This window comes from Gossypium hirsutum, chromosome D03 (genome assembly GCF_007990345.1).
Source record: "Gossypium hirsutum isolate 1008001.06 chromosome D03, Gossypium_hirsutum_v2.1, whole genome shotgun sequence".
NCBI classification, from domain to species: Eukaryota; Viridiplantae; Streptophyta; class Magnoliopsida; order Malvales; family Malvaceae; genus Gossypium; species Gossypium hirsutum.
In genome coordinates, this window is record NC_053439.1 from 2,031,161 (window position 1) to 2,057,898 (window position 26,738).

At 31.8% G+C, this 26,738-nt stretch overlaps 3 protein-coding genes across 3 annotated transcripts; all 3 read left to right on the top strand.

Moving 5' to 3' along the window:
* Positions 1–20,514: 20,514 nt before the first annotated feature.
* On the top strand, positions 20,515–21,012 carry LOC107907797 (putative protein TPRXL). The gene has a single exon (XM_016835113.1). It carries the CDS (start codon positions 20,515–20,517, stop codon positions 21,010–21,012), a length of 498 nt encoding a protein of 165 aa, XP_016690602.1.
* Positions 21,013–22,655: 1,643 nt separating this feature from the next.
* LOC107907796 (classical arabinogalactan protein 6) lies at positions 22,656–23,153 on the top strand. Its single transcript, XM_016835112.1, has one exon. The coding sequence runs from the start codon at positions 22,656–22,658 to the stop codon at positions 23,151–23,153; it is 498 nt and encodes a 165-aa protein (XP_016690601.1).
* Positions 23,154–24,794: 1,641 nt separating this feature from the next.
* LOC107907795 (classical arabinogalactan protein 6) lies at positions 24,795–25,292 on the top strand. The gene has a single exon (XM_016835110.1). The coding sequence runs from the start codon at positions 24,795–24,797 to the stop codon at positions 25,290–25,292; it is 498 nt and encodes a 165-aa protein (XP_016690599.1).
* Positions 25,293–26,738: the final 1,446 nt, after the last annotated feature.

The window sequence follows — 26,738 nt, forward strand, 5'->3', positions numbered from 1 at the left end:
CTTCCTCTTCTAAGCTTCACATGCATAAGTTCACAAAAGGCCTTGAGATGGTGGTTTCTAGTTATATGTAGTACAAAAATAATATTTATACACTAATTGATGTTGTACTCTTGAGGCCTCAAATAAAAGTTTATATACTTTTTTTGTTTTACATTTATGTACTGAAAGTGAATGAGAAGTCTTACAATTTATATAAGTAATTAATTTTCAAAAGAAAATAAAAACCAAATTGCATTTGAATATTTTACTTTAGCTTCAATTTTTTTTTCGGTTGTAAATGCAAATCAACACTTTTGGAGTATCATAGCCCCACCTCAACTAATAAATAGGAGAAGAATGTGTTTCAGCGCACTTGAATTCACTCCTCCTACAGATAACAATACTTATGCCATTTGAACTAAGACTCAATCGACATTAATATAGTGATAGTTTATATATCAGCCACACCATGTAGGTGATAATAGTGGATATTTTTCTATTTCGAAGATTTTTGTTCTTAAATATCACTGCTATTACTCTCCAAGTTTATGTATGATGAGTCCTTTATCATAGGCTCACTTTAGGCCTTAATATGCTTACACTTTGTTTCTATGTGTTTTTAAGTGTTCTATTCTAATTTTATATTTTATTTTTGGAATTTAACATGTTGCAATTTTAGTGTGTATTTTTGTCATATTTTCAGTGTTGTTCATAAGTTTTTTTTTAATAAGGTAATCAAGAGTTTTTTATAGCCACACAGACCGAGTTTAGAGTGTAAAGACATTTAAAGGTCGAGTTAAGTTCATGCATGACATCAAAATCATATAAAGTTACTTAAAAGATTGGCTTAACTCAAAATATGTGTCTCAAATTTTACCTAAGCAAGCACAATATTGTAAAAATCTAAAGCCTAAACCCTTTTAAGATTTTAAAGATTATTTTGAATTTTTATGGAAATTTTTCTTTAAAAAAATTATAACTAATATTATAATATTTTACTTATTATGTAGCATAAATTGCATAATAAATAAAAAAATAGAAAAAAAGGAGCCAGATCAAAATTGCACCCTTAATATTTGAGCGAAGCCCATTTTTCATTCCAAATAATAGGCGGAACATTGGGCTTAAAACACAATCTTCAAGTGACCTATTTGCACATAATCAAGATATGATCGGCCGCACAAACCACTTGGCTCATGAAATCAGAATTGCAACTTCACAATTTATCATAATATGACCTTGGAATTCCTGCTTCTTTCCATTTAATCGTACCTATGGCAAATATTAGACCAGACATGGCAGATACAAAATACTACAAAGTCAACCCAATAACTAAATTTTCTTTGAAGTATATATAAAAATTAGAACCAAAAGTTTGTATTATGTTCAAAGTTAAATTTAAAAATTTATAATATAATAAAATATAATTAGAAAATATTTGGTATATTGTCAGTACAATATTTAGACAGGTTAGGGGTTGACAAGTGTCATATAGGGGCATAGTAATATATTAAAAAAATAAATATTTTAAAAAACATGACCCATGACAAATACTAACCCTAATATAATATAATATGATTTAATTATACCTTTATTATCATATTATAATTTCAAATGTGTCGTTGAAACCAATACGTTTATACGTAGTATTACTTAATTGAAGAATAACTTAGAATTTCTATCTCATGACTCTTGAACACAAAATGTTGAACTCTAACAATTGAAAGGCTTTGTTATAATCTACAATATGGTTAGTAGTATATTTGGTTTAGTGGACTTTTTAAAAGGAAAAAATATTAGTATATGCAAAACATTAACTACTAAATTAGCCTTTTATTTCTTAAATTTTTCCCTAAAAATAAAAGTTAAACAAGCCTCGCAAACAACAAAACAAAACCTTAATTGTTTTTTTTTTCTTTTTTGAGATTTTAAAGGTTTAATCCCATTCACAAGAAAACCACTTCCATTACACACACACACACACGCATACATATATATATCATAAACCATCGAGAAGCAAAAGAGAAAGATGGCCTGCCAAGATATTGTTGTTACATTTGTTTTCATGGCTGTTGTTGGGGCGTTTGCCGCCGATTCATCACCTTCACTAGCCCCTTCCAAGGCTTCTTCACCTGCAAAGTCACCATCTTCTTCTTTTTCTTCCTCAGCTTCCTCTCCTGCCAACTCACCGACATCATCCTCCGGGAGCCCCTCTTCATCACCGTCTAAATCTAGTGGAGGAGCACCCAAGTCATCTCCTGTTAGAGCCCCAAAGAGTTCCTTAAACTCCTCTTCTCCTAGCCCCAACTAAAACGAATACCCCAAGGCTAAGAAAGGATCCTCTTCTGACGCTGAGTCCCCAGAAGAGGTGTTATCCCCTCCTTCACCGACTACCGATGGTGAAATTTCTCACTCCCCTACTCCTAGCACTAAAAGCAACGATGAGTTCGTTGATAATGAAAGCCCGAAATCTAGTAATGATAGTCCTGCACCAGAACCTTCTAATTCCATAAAAATCAAAGCCTTCACTGGCATCGCCGGTGTCGTAGTTGTTACTGAATTCTTCTTCTTCTAAGCCTCACAAGTTCACGAATTGGGCGTAAATGAACACAACCTTCAATAAACTGTTCGTGAACCGTTCGTATAATATTTATTAATGTTTGTTTATTAAGTTAAATAAACGAGTATGATTAAATTTTTTATGTTTGTTTAATAAACGAACGAACATGAATAGAGGTGTGTTCTGTTCATTTATGTTCACGAACAAGCTCGTTTATTGACTCGTTTGTTTATTAATGATATTTTTTATAAAATTCTATTAGTATATATATTAATAAATTATTTTAAAACTCGTTTATTGTTCCATTAGTATATATTAATAAAATGATTTTGGTTTGTATTTTTTTATTTATAATATAATTATTAATATTTATATTTGACTATTTTATATCTAAACAATATATGTGTATGTATTTATTGTTTGTTTGTTTGTTTATTATTTATTAACATTGTTCGTGAACATGTTCAATTATATGTTCATGAACATATTCGTTTAATGTTTGTGAACATGTTCGATTAAGTTAAATGAACATATTCGTGAGCATTAAACAAACGAACATGAACACACATAATTTTAAATAAATAAATATGAACAAAAATTTAAAATTTTTAACGAATACAAACTAAACATGAATAAGCTTAAAATTAAACAAACAAATATGAACAGAGGTTTATTAGTTCAAGCTCAGTTCATTTACAACCCTATTCACAAAAGGCCTTCAAATGACCGTTTCTAGTTATATGTAGTACAAAAAAGTAATATTTATAGGCTAATTGATGTATTATTATTATTATTATTATTATTATTATTATTATTATTATTATTCTTGAGCCCCTAAATAAAAGTGTCTTTTACTCATAGTGAATGAAATCCATTAAAATGTAATTTTTTTAAATGTGAATAAAAATACTTATTAACAATTAGCATCGGAAAAGTGTATTGATGCATAAAATAAAAAACAAAATTAATATTAAGCTACTAAAATTTAGTTGCCTGGGTAAATATTTTTTCAAGATTTAGTAGCATCTTTGTTTCTTTCTTTTCATTGCGACCATGTTAGGTTAATTAGTTGTACGTTAGAATATTTTACTCTTTAGTTTTCTTTAGCTTCAATTTTATTTTCGGCTGTTGTCAATCACTTTGGAATCTCACTCTTGTGCATGCAAATCAACACTTTTTGGAGTTTCAATAAAAGCAAAGAGATTTTCGTTCATCATATCTATAACCTTTTCTTATTTCTCACTTATTTTAATTTCGTTTATATTGACACACATCAATACTTCGTCAAATAAAGTTAAAACAGATATAAGAAACTATCAAGAAAAAAAGAGAGAAAGATGGCCCGCCAGGATCTTGTTGTTGTTGCACTTGCTTTCATAGATATTGTTGGTGCATTTCCTTCCCATTCATCACCTTCACCGCCCCATTCCAAGTCTTCTTCCCCCACAAAGTCGCCATCTTCTTCTTCCTTGGCTTCCTCCCCCAAGTCCTCTTCCAACAAGTCGTCGACACCATCCTCCAACAATCCCTCTCCATCACAATCGAAATCTAACGGAGGAGCACCCAAATCATCTCCTATTGGAGCCTCAAAGAGTTCTTCAAGATCTTCCTTTCCTAAACCTAGCAAATGAGAAAGCCTCGAGACCAAGACAGAATCCCCTTTTGATGTTGAGTCACTTGAAGAGGTTTCATCCTATCCTTCACTCTTGCAATTTTTCATTGTTCTTGAACTTTTTTGACGTTTCATAATTTTTCATAATTTGAACTTATAATTCCACATTCTTTCCATTTCATGGTACCTGTTGACCTGAAACAATTGCTAAGTCTACAAGTTGTTAAATCTGCAAGAAACAAAGCATGAGAAGAACTTGATGTAGAAGTGGGCACTTTGTGACACCCCTAATTTGACCCTAGTCGAAAAGTGGTTTCGGGACCACAAAATCAAGTCATAAAAATAATTAGCCGTCATATTTTATGTTTATTATATGTGAATATGAATGTGTGAAAGTTTTAAGTTTCGATTTAGTCGATTGCATGTGAATTTAGTAATAGGACTTATGTGTGACACTTTTGAAATGCGATGGGTTAATCTATAAGGACCTATTAATGCATGTTGTATAAAAGAAGGGTTTGCATGTCAAATTAGCCAAAAATCTAGATGGTGGCTGGCCATGCTATGGGGAAAAACATATTATAGACATTTTATGCTAATATGTGTGGGAAGAATAATAAAATATGAGGGGAGTGGGAGGAGAAACCAAAGTTGTCTCCCCCTTACTCCCCATTGCCGTGACTAGAGAAAGGGGAGGAAAAACAAAATTCTTTCTTTGTTGTTCAACATGGCCGAATAGAAGAAACAAAGGAGGGGAAGAATTTTTGGTCACTTGAGTCATTAAAAAGGTTAGTATATTATGTCAAATTGTGAAATTTTAACTTGTTTTAGGTAAATAATCATGGTTCTTACTTAGCCCATGCTAAAATTTGTAATTTTGATGGATGATTGGAGCATTCGGCTAGGGTATAAAGGAAGGGATTTTGATTGTTTCATCTAAGTATTGATGATGAATGTGTTATGGAAAGAAATCGGTCTTCCTAAGAATATGATTTGTGAATGTTTATATTAGTAATAGCCGAAATTAAAGAGGTTTGATGTCTTGAACAAATGTTGATTATATGATTCGAAAATGAGATATGTTAATGATGAAGTATAATCGGCCATGGAAGTAGCCCATTTTGGAAGTGTGATTTGTGGTATATTTTTTTGTGGTTGATTATAAAAATTTGGCTTAAGTGAGGTAATTGGTAAAAGATGTGTTTATGATGTAATACATATGTTCTCATAAGCTAAGTTATGTATATGTGATATCTTGCATATTGGTTGTTATGGTAAGGTTTGAGATATTAACGTATGAATATGTTTTGTTTGTGGTTCGGCAACTAATGGTTAAGTTGTTAAGTTACATGATTGAGTTTAAAATGTGCCTTATATGTGGTTTATGAATTTGGTAAATGATAGATTGATATTTTGGATATTTCATTAGTCAAGTGATATTGTAAGTGTGGTATTATTTGATTCGGCACTTATGTGTAAAATTGGTAGTTATTATTTTGGTAAAATGTGCAAAATTTGGTAAGACCAAATTTTATACTTAAGCTTAAGTGAAGTTGTTAATGCTGTATATATATATTAACGATTAATAAATCATGTGGTTTGGCTTGACTTAGTAAATAGTGAAGAAATGCATATTTATACATAGTGTTTATGAAAGGTAGTTTTATAAATGTGATATGAGTATTTCGTTTGTAAATGAGTAGTAAATATGTTAAGAATGGTTCTAAAATGTATATGGATGCCGTGTGATTGTGTTTGATTGGGAAGTAAATTGTTTGATTTAGCTCAAGAGCTTAGAGGATCAAAGTCGGATAGGGGAAAAGAGAAAGTAAACGAATAGCCGTGGATATCTAATCGTCGACCACTTCCGAGGTAAGTTTTAAGTGATTAAACGTTGAGTAAATTCAATCATAATAGGACATAATGAGTTGATTTAATAAGATATGATGTGGCCATGATATGTCTTAAACTCAAATGGTAAGTTCATAAGTGTTTGGACTTGGAAATTTAAGAGCAAATTGTAATAATTTGCTTTGGACAGCAGCAGTAACGTGATTTTAGAAAATCACTATAAATTGTTGGTGTGGAATTATAGGCTGAATAAAATATGTAATCAAAGCTTAGTTAGTCTTGTTTCTTATAAAAGAGACCGTGTAAGCAAAGAAATTGCCTATAAAGAGATATTTAAAGTTGTGCGGGACTGTGTCAGAATGACTCCGAAATCCCCTGTTCTGTTTTTAGAAAAATCATTATAATTTGTACAAAAATGGTTATAAGATAAAATTTATATGCTTAGACTCCTTAATGAGTCTAGTTTCAAATGAAATCAAATAGAACACATTTTGAATTCTGCATAATGAAAAATTTGATTCGAAGTGAAGAGCGGTCAGATTAGGCAAACAGTGAAACATGGGAAACTTTAAGAAAAATCTGGTATTGATTAGCCAAACCTAAAATTCTGGAAATTTTATGGATGGAAGAAATACGAGTCTATATTCAGGGAAAATTAACGACAAGTGATTTGGAGTTTCGTAGCTCCAGTTATAAATAATTTAGTGACTATTGCTCAGGAAAAACAGCTCGTAGTGATATGTGATTTTGTTGTAAACATGGATAAAACTGTTTTAGTTGCTCATAAGCTATTGATTAAACCCATACGTGAATTCTAAATCGTGATATTGTAAAACGATATATGAGTATTCGAATATGAAATGATAGTATGGCGTGAAATTGAATTATTCATTGGAAAATGATTGATGTAGATTCGGCCAAGACAAAGTGTATACATGATAGTATGTGTGGTATGTGAAGTATATTTGGACAATTGTGATGTGAATACATGAAAATTTATATTTTGATTTAGGATTTTATGTGATGAATGTGAATGTGCATATATGAGATAAGGCCGAATGGCCAATGTGATGAATGTGAACATGCATGTATGTGATAAGGCCGAATGGCCAATGTGATGAATGTGAGCATGCATATGTGTGATAAGGCCGAATGGCCAATGTGATGAAATATGTATGAGACATGCATATGTGGTAAAGCTGAATGGCTAGTGTGAAATATGTATGAGATATGTATATGTGGTAAAGCCGAATGGCTAGTGTGAAATATGTAGGCGATGTGCGTATATTGTGGCCGAACGACCAAATGTGAAAGGTGTGTATTATCAGATATTTGATGAGGCAAATGAATCACAAATATGACAGTCGATGTGAATGTTGTAACATGTGAATAAATGTACATGAAACTTGGAAATATATTCCGGGTAAGACCCGATGACTACGTGTGGAGATTATGTCCGGGTAAGACCCGATGACTACGTGTGGAGATTTTGTCCGGGTAAGACCCGATAACTTCGTGTGGAGATTTCGTCTGAGCTAAAGGTCTCACCGATAATCCGAGTAGAGGTTAAAGCTATAAGACTTCGTAATAAGAATTGCTTATAAATATATTCAATGCGAAAGGTTAAACAGGTATGTACTCCAAGTTTATATGTGAGCTTGATTTGCACTAAATCATAAGGTAGTTATGTGATGCATACGAGAGCAATCTATGAGACTATTCCTATGATTATGTGACATCGGATCAATGTGAGAGGTTATGTGAAATCATACGATATATCTATGTCACATGAGCTCACTTTTATGTGAAATTTTATCTGCCTATTGTATATGATGAGATGTGCATATTCGGTAAAGGGATGGTATGCCCGAAGGAAGAGTGAAATAAAAATACGAACAACTATGTTATAATTTGATTGTTATCTGTTGACACTGCTTAAAACTTACTAAGCATTGTAATGCTTACTCCGTTTACTCTGTTTCCTCTGTTTTATAGATCTCATTGCGAAGCTACAGGCTCGGGGATCGTCAGCAACTAGTCACACTATCACTATCCACTGCTTGTTACTGTTATGTTTAGAACTATTTTATGGCATGTATAGAATAGACTAGTGGCGGAAGAATATTTTTGGTTAATGTATATAAGCCATGCGAAAATGGCATCTTTTGAATGTTTACTTAGTGAAGTTTAAATTTTATCTCTGGCTGTGCTTAGTACTTATTTAAATGAATGATCTTTATTTCAAGAAAAAGTTTAAAATTTTACTGTTCTGACATGAGTTACAAGTCCGGTAATGCCCCTTACCTATTCCGGCGACGGTTACGGGATAGGGGTGTTACACACTTCTATAAAAATTGCGAATGATATAATGTAAACAAGAGACAATTTTTTTACACAATTCGATTTTCCTACGTATGCGGAGTATAACTCAACGAGATGAATCCACTATCCTTGAAGAAAATACAACAAGCGGGCCTAATTCTAACACACCCAATGAAGGATCATTACTTTTGCATTTCAAAGGCTATATCTATCCCAATTATATAAGGTTTTTGAAATTTTCTAACATAATGAAGATCAATCACAATCCTTCTATTTAGTAGCTAAAATAGTTGAATATAATATAATATTAGCGACCAAGTAAAATGGACTTGTTGCTGGTATGTATTCAATGCTTTGAGTCATTCCAACTTCCTTGATCCAATGTATTTAATACACATGATATAATCCAACTCGATCTTCTAAATATGTTCCTCCAAATGAATTGATCTCCATTTATGGGCTTAAATCGTTCAACAATATCAATATGACCCAAATATTTGGTTCAATAAAATGTTAATCTTCCGAATATGACAAGTTGTTATTGTGTCGCAATAGGAGGAAGTAAGCACTTCTTTTTGCACATTACAACTTCATATATTTCAAAAACACCATTGAAGCATGTAATATATGACACATATATTATAACAAATGTTGCAGATGCAAAATAATACAAAGTCAACCTAATAACTCAAACAGCTTTTTAAAATTTTTATTTAAATTTAAAATTTTATATTATAATAATTTAACATAATATATTCAAGATCATTTTAACTATATTATAATAATCTCGAATGTGTCATTAAAGCTAGTAAATTAATATGTATTTTTATTCGCTAAAGATATTAAGATAAACCCTTATAATTTCTGTCTAATAAATCTTATTTTTCACCTTACAAAATTCAAACTCAACAACTAAAAAAAATAATCAAACAATTGAAAGGTTTTGTTATAAGGTAAAATATGGTTATTGCTATATTTGGTTTAGTGTACAATTTAAAAGGAAAAATATTAGTATATACCAAACATCAACTACTAAATTAACATTTTATTTCTAAATTATTTTCCTAACAAATAGAAGTTAAAAAACCCTCACAAAAATGCAACAAAACCTTAAAATATTTTTGTAAGATGTTAAAATGGTTTAGTATCGTCCAAAAAAGAAAAGAGCAATTTCGTTACATAAAGAAATATATATATACACACATCAATACTTCATCAAAGAAAAGTTAATACATATATAAGAATCTATTGGGAAGAAAAAGAGAAAGATGGCCCGCCAACATTTTATTGTTGTTGCATTTGTTTTCATTTGCTGTGGTTGGGGCATTTGCCACTGATAAATCACCACCACCAGCTCCTTCCAAGGCTTCTTCCCCTGCAAAGTCGCCATCTTCTTCTTCCTCGGCTTCCTCAACTAACTCCTCTTTCGACAGAAGAGCACCCAAATCATCTCCTGTTGGAGCCCCAAAGAGTTTTTCAAGCTCTTCCTCTCCTGGCCATAGCAAGAGCGGTAGCCCCGAGAGCAAGGAAGGATCCTCTTTTGACGCTGAGTCAGTTGAGGACGTCTCATCCCCACCTTCACCAAATGTCACTGACAAAGTTTTGTCTCTTCTCCAAGCCCTAAAAAGCAAGGGCGATGCAGTTGATAGTGAAAGCCCGACTTCCAATAATGACAGTCCTGCACCGGCACCATTTAATTCTGATGCAACTAAAGCCATCATTGGCATTGTCAATATTGTAGTTTTTACTGGATTCTTCCTCTTTTAAGCATCACATGATATTGTGATTGGTTATTTTATTTATTTATTTAATATATTTTTAATCAAATTGTTTTCATCATTTGTGTTATTTACCTGGTTTCTTGATTCAATTACTATAGTGTTTGGTTATTTTAATGAGTGAAATAAATAAGTTTCTGATAATGGTAGCAATTATTCCCCTTGGATTTGATCATAAGAATACTTCCTTCAATGGATTGATTTCATTGTAAATATTATTTTTCAGTGACACCATGTACTTGTAATTTTTGAAGCGACAATGGTGGAGAATTTTTATGTTGGGCAGAAAAATTTTATTGTTATTAAATTTCGTTATTATCATTCTTAAAGTTTATGAGATGAGGCCACAGTAAATGTTCATTTTAGGTCTTATTTATCATAAATTTCCTTTGTTTCTAAGTTTTTAAAGTGGTTTATTAGTCCCCTCCTAATATTACATTTGCATTTGAATATAATAGGGGTGTTTGGTAAATAGAGTTTTTGGCCTTTTTTTAGTTGATTTGGGTACAAATGGAGGACCTAGTAGTCAAACCCTCTAATTGTAGTGTTTGATGAATGGAGGTTTGGAAGAGCTTGTTGAGCTAAAACCCCCAAGCTAAAAAGCAAAGAGATTTTCGTTCATCATATCTATAACCTTTTCTTATTTCTCACTTATTTTAATTTCGTTTATATTGACACACATCAATACTTCGTCAAATAAAAGTTAAAACAGATATAAGAAACTATCAAGAAAAAAAGAGAGAAAGATGGCCCACCAGGATCTTGTTGTTGTTGCACTTGCTTTCATAGATATTGTTGGTGTATTTCCTTCCCATTCACCACCTTCACCACCCCATTCCAAGGCTTCTTCCCCCACAAAGTCGCCATCTTCTTCTTCCTTGGCTTCCTCCCCCAAGTCCTCTTCCAACAAGTCGTCGACACCATCCTCCAACAATCCCTCTCCATCACAATCGAAATCTAACGGAGGAGCACCCAAATCATCTCCTATTGGAGCCTAAAAGAGTTCTTCAAGATCTTCTTTTCCTAGACCTAGCAAATGAGAAAGCCTCGAGACCAAGAAAGAATCCCCTTTTGATGTTGAGTCACTTGAAGAGGTCTCATCCTATCCTTCACTCTTGCAATTTTTCACTGTTCTTGAACTTTTTTGACATTTCATAATTTTTCATAATTTGAACTTATAATTCCACATTCTTTCCATTTCATGGTACCTGTTGACCTGAAACAATTGCTAAGTCTACAAGTTGTTAAATCTGCAAGAAACAAAGCATGAGAAGAACTTGATGTAGAAGTGGGCACTTCTACAAAAATTGCGAATGATATAATGTAAACAAGAGACAATTTTTTTACACAGTTCGATTTTCCTACGTATGCGGAGTATAGCTCAACGAGATGAATCCATTTCCTTGAAGAAAATACAACAAGCGGGCCTAATTCTAACACACCCAATGAAGGATTATTACATTTGCATCTCAAAGGCTATATCTATCCCAATTATATAAGGTTTTTGAAATTTTCTAACATCATGAAGATCAATCACAATCCTTCTATTCAGTAGCTAAAATAGTTGAATATAATATAATATTAGCGACCAAGTAAAATGGACTTGTTGCTGGTATGTATTCAATGCTTTGAGTCATTCCAACTTCCTTGATCCAATGTATTTAATACACATGATATAATCCAACTCGATCTTCTAAATATGTTCCTCCAAATGAATTGATCTCCATTTATGGGCTTAAATCGTTCAACAATATCAATATGACCCAAATATTTGGTTCAATAAAATGTTAATCTTCCGAATATGACAAGTTGTTATTGTGTCGCAATAGGAGGAAGTAAGCACTTCTTTTTGCACATTACAACTTCATATATTTCAAAAACACCATTGAAGCATGTAATATATGACACATATTATAACAAATGTTGCAGATGCAAAATAATACAAAGTCAACCTAATAACTCAAACTGCTTTTTAAAATTTTTATTTAAATTTAAAATTTTATATTATAATAATTTAATATAATATATTCAAGATCATTTTAACTATATTATAATAGTCTCGAATGTGTCATTAAAGCTAGTATATTAATATGTATTTTTATTCGCTAAAGATATCAAGATAAACCCTTAGAATTTCTGTCTAATAAATCTTATTTTTCACCTTACAAAATTCAAACTCAACAACTAAAAAAAATAATCAAACAATTGAAAGGTTTTGTTATATAAGGTAAAATATGGTTATCGCTATATTTGGTTTAGTGTACAATTTAAAAGGAAAAATATTAGTATATACCAAACATCAACTACTAAATTAACATTTTATTTCTAAATTATTTTCCTAACAAATAGAAGTTAAAAAACCCTCACAAAAATGCAACAAAACTTTAAAATATTTTTGTAAGATGTTAAAATGGTTTAGTATCGTCCAAAAAAAAAAAGAGCAATTCCGTTACATAAAGAAATATATATATATACACACATCAATACTTCATCAAAGAAAAGTTAATACATATATAAGAATCTATTGGGAAGAAAAAGAGAAAGATGGCCGCCAAGATCTTATTGTTGTTGCATTTGTTTTCATTGCTGTGGTTGGGGCATTTGCCACTGATAAATCACCACCACCAACTCCTTCCAAGGCTTCTTCCCCTGCAAAGTCACCATCTTCTTCTTCCTCGGCTTCCTCTACTAAGTCCTCTTCCGATAGAAGAGCACCCAAATCATCTCCTGTTGGAACCCCAAAAAGTTTTTCAAGCTTTTCCTCTCCTAGCCATAGCAAAAGCGATAGCCTCGAGACCAAGGAAGGATCCTCTTTTGACGCTGAGTCAGTTGAGGACGTCTCATCCCCGCCTTCACCAAATGTCACTGACAAAGTTTTGTCTCTTCTCCAAGCCCTAAAAAGCAAGGGCGATGCAGTTGATAGTGAAAGCCCGACTTCTAATAATGACAGTCCTGCACCGGCACCATTTAATTCTGATGCAACTAAAGCCATCATTGGCATTGTCAATATTGTAGTTTTTACTGGATTCTTCCTCTTTTAAGCATCACATGATATTGTGATTGGTTATTTTATTTTATTTATTTAATATATTTTTTAATCAAATCGTCTTCATCATTTGTGTTATTTACCTGGTTTCTTGATTCAATTACTATAGTGTTTAGTTATTTTAATGAGTGAAATAAATAAGTTTTTGATAATGGTAGCAATTATTCCCCTTGGATTTGATCATAAGAATACTTCCTTCAATGGATTTATTTCATTGTAAATATTATTTTTCAATGACACCATGTACTTGTAATTTTTGAAGTGACAATGGTGGAGAATTTTTATGTTGGGCAAAAAAAGTTTGTTGCTATTAAAAATCATTGTTATCACTCTTAAAGTTTATGAAGATGAGACCTTAGTAAAGGTTCATTTTAGGTGTTATTTATCATACATTTCCTTTGTTTCTAAGTTTTTAAAGTGTTTTATTGGTCCCCCCTAATTTTATATTTGGATTTGAATAAACTAGGAGTGTTTAATAAACATAGTTTTAAGCCTTTTTAGTTGATTTGGGCACAAATGGAGGATTGAGTAGTAAAACCCTCTAACTGTAGTGTTTGGTAAATAGTGGTTTGGAAGAGCTTATTGTTAAACTAAGCCTTATTGGGTATTATGTTTTGATATAACAAATTAAAGTGTTTTTGAATAAAATTAAAGTTGAACAATTTCATAAAATCAAGTTGAAATGGTTTCAATTGAGTTAAACATTTTTAAATATGTTTTAACAATTTTCAAACTAGTTAGAATTGCTCCAGGACAAAAAGTATCGTTACTTTTTGTCTAAGTATCGATATTTTACAAGATATTGATACCCCTTTGATAATCGATACCAAATTAATATTCAACCATTTTCAAACCCTGGTAGGTATCGATCCAACATCGATACTTTTCTTAAGGTATCGGTATATTTCTTAAGGTATTAACATTCCCGATCCAATGGCCATTGAAATCAGTATTAATTGCAAAAAAATATTGATACCCTTTTAGTTGGTATCAATAGTCGTTGCTGTAGGTGAAGTTAATGATCTGATATTTCATCTCCAATGGCTACATTCACTTCTACAACAACCACAACAGTTGAAAATCAATTAGAGGGTATACATATACCATCTTCTAAAGGTTTAGCAAGAATAAGAGTAATGTGAAAAGCTTAAAGATCAATCAAAACAACCTAAAGCTTAATTCTTTCATACCTTTTCTTGTAAACACTTGTGAGCTTTCGTTTAGCTCAAGTGTTCTTCTTTGTATTTGTACTTCATTGGCAAACATCTTGATCTTGTAAGGATTATTTCTTTGCTTGCTTATTTGTTTCTATTTGAGAGAGGGTTAATCCTTAAGGTCTGGGCAGAAACCTTAAGGGAGTTGTATCCTAAGATTTTGGGGTATAGATCTTAAGAGAGATTGTAAGATTAAACCTTATCTTCAAAGGTTACGAAATTAGTGAATTTGGAGGAATCCTTAATTGTGGTAAGCTAAGATAGTAGAGTAGGCAATTGGGGTCGAACCATTATAAATTATTGTATTTTTTGTTGCATATTTTTCATTACTTCCACCACAATTTCTTAAAGGCCAATTTAACCTCTCTATTGACGATCTCGAGTTGATCATTTTGATCAAACAATTGGTATCAGAGCTAGAACTCTAGAGATAGTTTTATGACCAAAAGAGAATATCCTCAAGATATCCAAGATAGAAGCCACAAGTCAAGAAATTTACTTCATGGCATTGGAACAAATTTCCACAAAATTGGTTGAAAGGCATTCCACCATGAGTCCTTCTTTATTCAATGACACCAGCTACTCATATTGGAGATAAAAAGTAAAACTATTCATCCAAGCTAACGATTATGAAGTTTGGAGGATAATTACTAATGGGCCATCTATTCCAATAAAGAGGGTTGAAGGTGTTTTTATCCCAAAAGAAGAGAGTGAATGGAATGATAATGATATCAAGAAGGTGCAATTAAATGTAAAATCTATGTATACTGTAACACCCCTAACCCATATCTGACGCCGGAACAGGGTTACGGAGCATTACCAGAATTTACAGATCAAATACAATTATTTTATATCATTTAACATTCATATCAGGAATCAATCATAATCAATCATATTGTCCCTTATATGAGCCATCGAAGCCCAAAATATACATTAGAAACAAGTTGGGACTAAATCAAAAACTCAGAGAATTTTTCTCAAAATATCAAAAATTTTCTTAGGTACAGAAGACACGCCCGTGTGGCTAGACTGTGTGTCTCACACTGTTAAAAGACACGCTCGTATCTTAGGTCGTGTGGGTATTCAAAATAGGGCACACGACTGTGTCCCAACCCGTGTCCATACCCGTGTAACTTTCTGACTTAGGTCACACAGCCAAGTCACATGCATGTGTAAACATAATAACTTGAAATAAATAGTTGCAGGGGTCACACGGCCAAGCCACAGGTCCGTGTACTAGGCCATGTGGATAATTTTGAGCATTCAGTTTCTCAATTTTTAAGATGCATGGGATACACGGCCAGGTTACACGCCCACGTGGTAGGCCGTGTGTCACACACGGCTGAGACACACGTCCGTGTCTCTACCAGTGTGGACAAAAATAAGCCATTTACAAGGCTACTTTTCTCACCCAATTTGTCTTCCACCTGCATCAACACTTGAACACATTCATAAGGCAATACCAATCACTCAAATCAAGCCAAAATCAAGTTTAGTACATATTATAACACTTGTGTGGCTTGGCCGTGTCGATAATTTTGAGCATTCTGTTTCTCAATTTTTAAGATGCAGAGAACACATGGCTAGGTCACATGTCCATGTGCTAGGCCGTGTGTCACACATGGCTGAGACACACGCCCGTGTGTACAAAAATAGACCATTTACAAGGCCATTTTTCTCACCCAATTTGTCTTCCACTTGCATCAACACTTTAACACATTCACAAGGCAATACCAATCATTCAAATCAAGCCAAAGTCAAGTTTAGTACATATTATAACACCCCATATGTCCAAGTATTCAAACTTACCTAATCGACCAAATTCACATATACGCATATTTTACCAATTATGCTAACTCAAATAAATTAACAATAACGCTATATGATTTCCATCACTTAACCAGTTCAAAAATTCATCAAACATATTAAGACCATATATCAACACATCAAAACATGTCCATTACAAGCCATTCCTATGGCTAGTTACAACCCATTTACATTGCCATCATTGGTTACGTTTAGCCTATACATGGCATTATAACCAATATTTGTTTGCTATAGATATATACCGAAAAGTCCTAGGGATAGTGTGATGTGGCTCTGACCAGCTTCTAACCTTTATGAGCTTCAAAGTACTATAAAATAGAGGAAATAAAATAGAGTAAGCATTTAAAGCTTAGTAAGTTCTTATAACGGGAAATTAGCTTACCATTCATTTTCATTAAAATAAACATACAAAATGCATCCAAGCAATTTGGCTAATAGCCTAAACATATAAATTCACCAAACATGTTAGTAATTTATTTTACATGAATATTAAGAATCATGTATGAGCTCACCACTATCAAATTTCCATGTATTTCGTGTATATACAGGTAACAGTTCACTTTGATTTCATTTATTTTCTCATATAAGGATTTTACCCGTTGAATAATTTAAAATATCGATGGATACCCGGGTAGTACACATGAAGTGTAAAAATTTGTAATCCGTCAATTCATATTTAGGAATATTCTTACGAGCACATAAACGGGGATCTCTTTCGAGCCATATAATGGGAAGCTTGTGTGAGCCATGTAACGAGAAGCTTTAAAGAGCCTTTAATGGGAAGCTCATACGAGCCAATGTCGGGAAGGTACAAGCGAGCCAATATCGGGAAGCTCCAGAGAGCCATTAATGGGAAGCTCAGAAAGAGCCTTTAACCAGGAAGCTCCGAAGAGCCATATATCGGGATGCTCATAAGAGCTGTGGTGTGTCCACAACACATGCAGGATCACAACCAATCGGGATGCTCCGAAGAGATATTAACGGGAAGCTCGCAAGAACCATATATCGGGAAGCTCATGAGAGCTAATAACGGGATGGTGTTTTGAGCTGTAGTGTGTTCGAAACACATGCAAGACCACAACCAACTAGGAACCCTGTATCCAATGAATTTCATTTATTCAAACGGAACTTAATGTTTGTCGGATGTATTTGGATGTGTGTTCAATTTTCATACATGTAAATTACACAATTTAATTCACATCCACAACATTCAATTAAAAATATAAATATATAATTTAGTTACACAAACTTACCTCGACAATATTCCTGTATGCAAAATCTACTAATCCGACACTTTTTCTTTTCCTCTATCTAACCCGTATTTGGTCTATCCGGATCTATATAGATGAATTTAAATAAATTTAATACAATTCATACTCAATTCAATCCAATTCACATCTTAGGAAAAATTACCGTTTTGCCCCTATACTTTTAATTAACTTTGATTTCGTCCTTAGGCTCGGAAAATAAAAGTTATGAAATTTTATTCTTATTCCAAGCCTAGTTGATTTTTACATATAACATTAGCAGCCCATGTATTTAACAAAATTCAAAATTTTTCCATGAATTTTACATCTTTTCAATTTAGTCCCTAAATCATAATTTCATCAAAATTCCTTTAACAAAAGTTGTTTATCTATCAACAACCTTTCATTTTCTACCATAAAACTTCATAATTCATACATACTCAACCATGGAAAAACTTTATTACTTTGATAACTTTGAAAATTAATCCCCGAGATAGCTAGATTAAGTTATTACGATATCAGAAATATAAAAATTACTAAAAACGTGACAAGAAAACATACCTAATTGAGCCAAATAAGTTTTCTCAAAACCCAATTTCCATGGCTAGGGTTTCCATGTTTATTTTAGGAAAGATGATGAAATAAGATGATATTAGATTTTTTTATCATCTTTAATTATTTATATTTCCAATTTAGTCCTTTTCTTTATTTAATTTTCCAATGATGAATCATCATACTTATCTACAAACTCCTCTTAATGGTCTATTTGCCACATAAGGACCTAAAATTTTGAATTCCATAGCTATTTGATACCTATAGCTACTAGAACTCAATTTTTGCATTTTATGCAATTTGGTCCTTTTATCAATTAAACATGAGTTCGGTAAAATTTTTTTAACAAAATTTCTATACAATTTTCCTATTATATAGTAGACCATAAAATAATATTAAAATAAATTTTCTTTCGAGCTCGTATTTGTGGTTCCGAAACCACTATTTCGATTTCACTGAAAACGGGCTGTTACACACACTCTATTTTATGCTCTTGGTCCAAATGAGTACAATAAAGTCTCCTTGTGTGACAATGAAAAAGAAATATAGGACAAGCTTGTAGTCACCCATGAAGGGACAAGTAGAGTTAATGAGTCCAAGATAAGTTTTCTCACTTTTGATTATGAGTTGTTTAAGTCAAAATCGGAAGAAGGAATCAAGGAGATGACCGATTGCTTCACCCACATCATCAATGGTGTCAAAGCCCTTGGGAAGACCTATCCCAATAATAAGATGGTGAAGAAGATGTTGAATAGTCTTCCAACGTCTTGGGAAGCTAAAGTGACAGAAATAGAAGAATCAAAGGATCTCAACTCACTTCCCTTTGATGAGCTCATCAGTCCTTTGCTTACACATGAGTTGAGGCTTAACAAAGGGAGTGAAGAAGAAAGAGTTATGAAGAAGAATATTGGTAAAGCTCTAAAATCCACCACTAATGGTTTAAGTGAATCAAGTGAAGAGGTGGATGAAGACAAAGAGATGAAGATGTTTGCTAGAAGATTCAAGAGATTCATGAGGTCCAACAAAGGAAGAGAATTTCAAAGGAAGGAAGGACTCAAGCTTGAATCTACCAAGCAGAAAGATCCCATTATTTGCTATGAGTGCAAGAAACTAGTTTTTTTTTAAAGAAAAAAAAACCAGTCAGATAAGGAATAGGCAAATCTTTTCAATTAAAAGTGACCCAATTTGACCAACCCAATAAAGCGAGGAGGGGGTTTCACTTAAAACAACTATTTATTCTTCAATCTGTTTGAAAAACATAACCTTTCCTTCTTCTCAAGATCTATTTTTGTTCTTTCTTTGTAACTGTTTAACGACACACTCAAAAAAAATTCATTCTTTCGAGTTTCTTGAGATTTGGGCATTACAATTTCAGGTACTCTCTCTTTCGAAATCTAGGTACATTAATTTTTCTTGGTTCTGTTTGGTTGGTGAGAAAATTTGGGAAAAGAAGAGAGACAATTTTTAGCTGAAAGAGGGAAAAATATAACTTTTTTAGCTTTATTTTTAATCATGCTTTGGATTGTGTTAATAAATATACATTAACATGATAAATCATGGATTTTTTGTTTGAAAGGTCATATCGAGGAAAGAAAATGTGGGAAAGAAAGTAAAATGACTATCTGCTTTAAAGAAATCTTTCAATCTAGATTCAAAGGAAAAGAAAAACCAAGTTTGAAAAATTTTAATTTAGTCTATAATTCATGTTAAATTTCTGGTTAACCCACATGTACTTAAATTTTTACATTTTTTTAGGGAGGGAGAAGAAAAAAGAAATTGAAAACAAAATGAAAAAAAGATGACATCATCTATGATGTCATATAGGCTAACTTTGTTGACTGGTACTTGACTGAAGGTCAACTCACGTTTACAGTTAAAATTGAAATAATTTTTGAAAAAATCAAAACGCTAAGGGTGTCAATATATATAAAAAAGGTGAAGGAAAAAAAACCAAAAACCCTTAAACATTGAGGGCATTTTATGCAATTTTTCCTTTAAACATCTATATTTAAATTTAAAATTTTATATTACAATAATTTAGTATAATATATTCAAGATCATTTTAACTATATTAATATCTTTTCTTATTCACTAAAGAAATCAAGATAAACCCTTAGACTTTCTGTCTAATAAATCTTATTTTTCACCTTACAAAATTCAAACTCAATAAATAAAAAACATGAATGAAAAAGTTGAAAGGTTTTGTTATAAGGTAAAATATGGTTATAGCTATATTTGGTTTAGTGTACAATTTAAAAGGAAAAATATTAGTATATACAGAACATCAACTACTAAATTAGCATTTTATTTCTAAATTATTTTCCTAACAAATAGAAGTTAAAAAACCCTTACAAAAATGCAACAAAACATTAGAATATCTTTTTAAGATGTTAAAATGGTTTAGTACCGTAAAAAAAAAAGCAATTCTGTTACATAAAGAACTATATATATATATAAACACATCAATACTTGATCAACGAAAAGTTAATACATATATAAGAATCTATCGAGAAGCAAAAGAGAAAGATGGCCCGCCAAGATCTTATTGTTGTTGCACTTGTTTTCATTGCCGTGGTTGGCGCATTTGCCACCAATAAATCACCTTCACCAACTCCTTCCAAGGCTTCTTTCCCTGCAAAGTCGCCATCTTATTCTTCCTCGACTTCCTCTACCAAGTCCTCTTCCGACGGAAGAGCACCCAAATCATCTCCTGTTGGAGCCCCAAAGAGTTTTTCAAGCTCTTCCTCTCCTGGCCATAGCAAGAGCGGTAGCCCCGAGAGCAAGGAAGGATCCTCTTTTGACGCTGAGTCAGTTGAGGACGTCTCATCCCCGCCTTCACCAAATGTCACTGACAAAGTTTTGTCTCTTCTCCATGCCCTAAAAAGCAAGGGCGATGCAGTTGATAGTGAAGGCCCGACTTCCAATAATGACAGTCCTACACCGGCACCATTTAATTCTGATGCAACTAAAGCCATCATTGGCATTGTCAATATTGTAGTTTTTACTGGATTCTTCCTCTTTTAAGCATCACATGATATTGTGATTGGTTATTTTATTTATTTATTTATTTAATATATTTTTTAATCAAATTTTTTTCATCATTTGTGTTATTTACCTGGTTTCTTGATTCAATTACTATAGTGTTTGGTTATTTTAATGAGTGAAATAAATAAGTTTCTGATAATGGTAGCAATTATTCCCCTTGGATTTGATCATAAGAATACTTCCTTCAATGGATTGATTTCATTGTAAATATTATTTTTCAGTGACACCATGTACTTGTAATTTTTAAAGCAACAATGGTGGAGAATTTTTATGTTGGGAAGAAAAAGTTTGTTGTTATTAAATTTCGTTATTATCATTCTTAAAGTTTATGAGATGAGGCCACAATAAAGGTTCATTTTAGGTCTTATTTATCATAAATTTCCTTTGTTTCTAAGTTTTTAAAGTGGTTTATTAATCCCCCCTAATCTTATATTTGCATTTGAATATAATAAGGGTGTTTGGTAAATAGAGTTTTTGGCCTCTTTTTAGTTGATTTGGGTACAAATAGAGGACTTAGTAGTCAAACCCTCTAATTGTAGTGTTTGATGAATGGAGGTTTGGAAGAACTTGTTGAGCTAAAACCTCTAAGATAAAAATCGCAGGTTTGGACAAATTTTTTTTACTGTTGATTGGAAATGATATATGTGGAATGACATATCTCACCATGCTTGCTAAAAAATTACTCGTTTTGACACATGTTCTCAAACCTAATTATCACTTATTTACATACTGAAAACATGACATAATTACCACTAAGAATGTAGTTTACTATTATGTTGATACAATATTAATGTTTATCAGTTGTCACAAGATTGATATTTGCAAGTAAGGAACTTAATAAATTTGTTTATTTAAAATTTAAAAAATATTCACTAATTAATTTCCAGAATGAATGTTTTAATTTTTCAGTAATAATATTTTATTTCAATAATTTCACCCAATAAAGACTAAAGTATTATAAACAAATAAATACTTAACAATGTAAATAAGATTTTTTACACAGTTCGATATTTCTACATCTTGTGGAGCATAGCCCAACAAGATGATTCCACTATCCTTGAAGAAAATACAACAAGCGATCCTAATTCTAACACACCCCAATAAAGGATCCTTACTTTTGTACCTCAAAGGCTATATCTATCCTAATTATATAAGATTTTGGCACTTGTTAACATAATGAAGATCAATCACAATCCTTTCTATTCAGTAGCTAAAATAGTTTAATAGAATAGAATATCACCCTACAAAATCCAACTCAACAACTAAAAAACATGAATTAAACAATTGAAAGGTTTTGTTATAAGGTAAAATATGGTTACCGCTATATTTAGTTTAGTGTACAATTTAAATGGAAAAATATTAGTATATACGGAACATCAACTACTACATTAGCATTTTATTTCTAAATTATTTTCCTAACAAATAGAAGTTAAAAAACCCTTACAAAAAATGCAACAAAACCTTAGAATATCTTTTTAAGATGTTAAAATGGTTTAGTACCGTAAAAAAAAAGCAATTCCGTTACATAAAGAAATATATATATATATATATAAACACATCAATACTTGATCAACGAAAAGTTAATACATATATAAGAATCTATCGAGAAGCAAAAGAGAAAGATGGCCCGCCAAGATCTTATTGTTGTTGCACTTGTTTTCATTGCCGTGGTTGGCGCATTTGCCACCGATAAATCACCTTCACCAACCCCTTCCAATTCTTCTTCCCCTGCAATGTCGCCATCTTATTCTTCCTCGACTTCCTCAACCAAGTCCTCTTTCGATGGAAGAGCACCCAAATCATCTCCTGTTGGAGCCCCAAAGAGTTTTTCAAGCTCTTCCTCTCCTGGCGATAGCAAGAGCGGTAGCCCCGAGAGTAAGGAAGGATTCTCTTTTGACACTGAGTCAGTTGAGGACGTCTCATCCCCGCCTTCACCAAATGTCGCTGACAAAGTTTTGACTCTTCTTCATGCCCTAAAAAGTAAGGGCGATGCAGTTGATAGTGAAAGCCCGACTTCCAATAATGACAGTCCTGCACCGGCACCATTTAATTCTGATGCAACTAAAGCCATCATTGGCATTGTCAATATTGTATTTTTTACTGGATTCTTCCTCTTTTAAGCATCACATGATATTGTGATGGGTTATTTTATTTTATTTATTTAATATATTTTTTAATCAAATTGTTTTCATCATTTGTGTTATTTACCTGGTTTCTTGATTCAATTACTATAGTGTTTAGTTATTTTAATGAGTGAAATAAATAAGTTTTTGATAATGGTAGCAATTATTCCCCTTGGATTTGATCATAAGAATACTTCATTGAATGGATTTATTTCATTGTAAATATTATTTTTCAATGACACCATGTACTTGTAATTTTTGAAGCTACAATGGTGGAGAATTTTTATGTTGGGCAGAAAAAGTTTGTTGTTATTAAATCTCGTTATTATCATTCTTAAAGTTTATGAGATGAGGCCACAATAAAGGTTCATTTTAGGTTTTATTTATCATAAATTTCCTTTGTTTCTAAGTTTTTAAAGTGGTTTATTAGTCCCCCCTAATCTTATATTTGCATTTGAATATAATAAGGGTGTTTGGTAAATAGAGTTTTTTTTGCCTTTTTTTAGTTGATTTGGGTACAAATGGAAGACCTTGTAGTCAAACCCTCTAATTGTAGTGTTTGATGAATGGAGGTTTGGAAGAGCTTGTTGAGCTAAAACCTCCAAGATAAAAATCGCAAGTTTGGACAAATTTTTTTTACTGTTGATTGGGAATGATATATGTGGAATGGCATATCTCACCATGCTTGCTAAAAAATTACTCGTTTTGACACATGTTCTCAAACCTAATTATCACTTATTTACATACTGAAAACATGACATAATTACCACTAAGAATGTAGTTTACTATTATGTTGATACAATATTAATGTTTATCAGTTGTCACAAGATTGATATTTGCAAATAAGGAACTTAATAAATTTTTTATTTAAAATTTCAAAAATATTCACTAATTAATTTCTAAAATGAATGTTTTAATTCTTCTGTAATAATATTTTATTTCAATAATTTCACCCAATAAAGACTAAAGTATTATAAACAAATAAATACTTAACAATGTAAATAAGATTTTTTACACAGTTCGATTTTTCTACATATGTGGAGCGTAGCTCAACAAGATGATTCCACTATCCTTGAAGAAAATACAACAAGCGATCCTAATTCTAACACACCCCAATGAAGGATCCTTACTTTTGTACCTCAAAGGCTATATCTATCCTAATTATATAAGATTTTGGGACTTGTTAACATAATGAAGATACATCACAATCCTTTTTATTAGTAGCTAAAATATTTTAATAGAATATAATATTACTTTACAAAATCCAAACTCAACAACTAAAAACAAGGAATCAAACAATTGAAAGGTTTTGTTATAAGGTAAAATATGGTTACCGCTGTATTTAGTTTAGTGTACAATTTAAAAGGAAAAATATTAGTATATACGGAACATCAACTACTAAATTAGCATTTTATTTCTAAATTATTTTCCTAACAAATAGAAGTTAAAAAACCCTCAAAAAAATGCAACAAAACCTTAGAATATTTTCTTAAGATGTTAAAATGGTTTAGTACCGTAAAAAAAAGAAGCAATTCTGTTACATAAAGAAATATATATATATATATATATAAACATCAATACTTGATCAAAGAAAAGTTAATACATATATAAGAATCTATTGAGAAGCAAAAGAGAAAGATGGCTCGCCAAGATCTTGTTGTTGTTGCACTTGTTTTCATTGCCGTGGTTGGCGCATTTGCCACCGATAAATCACCTTCACCAACCCCTTTTAAGGCTTCTTCCCCTGCAAAGTTGCCATCTTCTTCTTCCTCGACGTCCTCTACCAAGTCCTCTTCCGACGGAAGAGCACCCAAATCATCTCCTGTTGGAGCCCCAAAGAGTTTTTCAAGCTCTTCCTCTCCTGGCCATAGCAAGATCGGTAGCCCCGAGAGCAAGGAAGGATTCTCTTTTGACGCTGAGTCAGTTGAGGACGTCTCATCCCCGCCTTCACCAAATGTTGCTGACAAAGTTTTGTCTCTTCTCCATGCCCTAAAAAGCAAGGGCGATGCAATTGATAGTGAAAGCCTGACTTCCAATAATGACAGTCCTGCACCGACACCATTTAATTCTGATGCAACTAAAGCCATCATTGGCATTGTCAATATTGTAGTTTTTACTGGATTCTTCTTCTTTTAACCATCACATGATATTGTGATTGGTTATTTTATTTTATTTATTTAATATATTTTTTAATCAAATTGTTTTCATCATTTGTGTTATTTACCTGGTTTCTTGATTCAATTACTATTGTGTTTGGTTATTTTAATGAGTGAAATAAATAAGTTTTTGATAATGGTAGCAATTATTCCCCTTGGATTTGATCATAAGAATACTTCCTTCAATGGATTTATTTCATTGTAAATATTATTTTTCAATGACACCATGTACTTGTAATTTTTGAAGCGACAATGGTGGAGAATTTTTATGTTGGGCAAAAAAAGTTTGTTGTTATTAAATTTCTTTATTATCATTCTTAAAGTTTATGAGATGAGTCCACAGTAAAGGATCATTTTAGGTCTTATTTATCATATATTTCCTTTGTTTCTAAGTTTTTAAAGTGTTTTATTAGTCCCCCTAATCTTATATTTGCATTTGAATATAGTAGGGTGTTTGGTTAATAGAGTTTTTGGCCTTTTTTAGTTGATTTGGGTACAAATGGAGGACTTAGTAGTCAAACTCTCTAATTGTAGTGTTTGATGAATGGAGGTTTGGAAGAGTTTGTTGAGCTAAAACCTCTAAGATAAAAATTGCAGGGTTGGACAAATTTTTTTTACTGTTGATTGGGAATGATATATGTGGAATGACATATCTCACCATGCTTGCTAAAAAATTACTCGTCTTGACACATGTTCTCAAACGTAATTATTACTTATTTACATACTAAGAATATGACATAATTATCACTAAGAATGTAGTTTACTATTATGTTGATACAATATTAATGTTTATCGATTGTCACAAGATTTATATTTGCCAATAAGGAACTTAATAAATTTGTTTATTTAAAATTTCAAAAATATTGACTAATTAATTTCCATAATGAATGTTTGAATTCTTTAGTAATAATATTTTATTTCAGTAATTTTATCCAATAAAGACTAAAGTGTTATAAACAAATAAATACTTAACAATGTAAATAAGATTTTTTTTTGAATAAGGAAATTATTGATTTTTTTTTGTAACTATGTGACTTTGGGTTAAGAGATTAGATTATTTATTAGGTAGGTTAGGCTCATGAATGCCATCAACATCCTATATAGTTACCCAAACTTGATCTGATCTATAATATTGGTCTCAAATTTTGTCCATGCAAGCATGTGTTTGAAACTAGCTAAGATCAAGACACTTTTAGAACCATCTATGTTCTATCTAAATTTGTTTTTATTTTTATTAAAAATGTTATTTTTTAAATATTTATAAATTTGATATATATGATTCTATTAAAATTTTAATTACAAATAAGTAAATTTAGCACTTTTAATATTTATGTATTTTATTTCTTTCTGAGTTAACATAAATTACATAATATATAAAAAGGAAAATTAACATATTATAAAATTTGAAAGTGGGCTAAACTAGGAT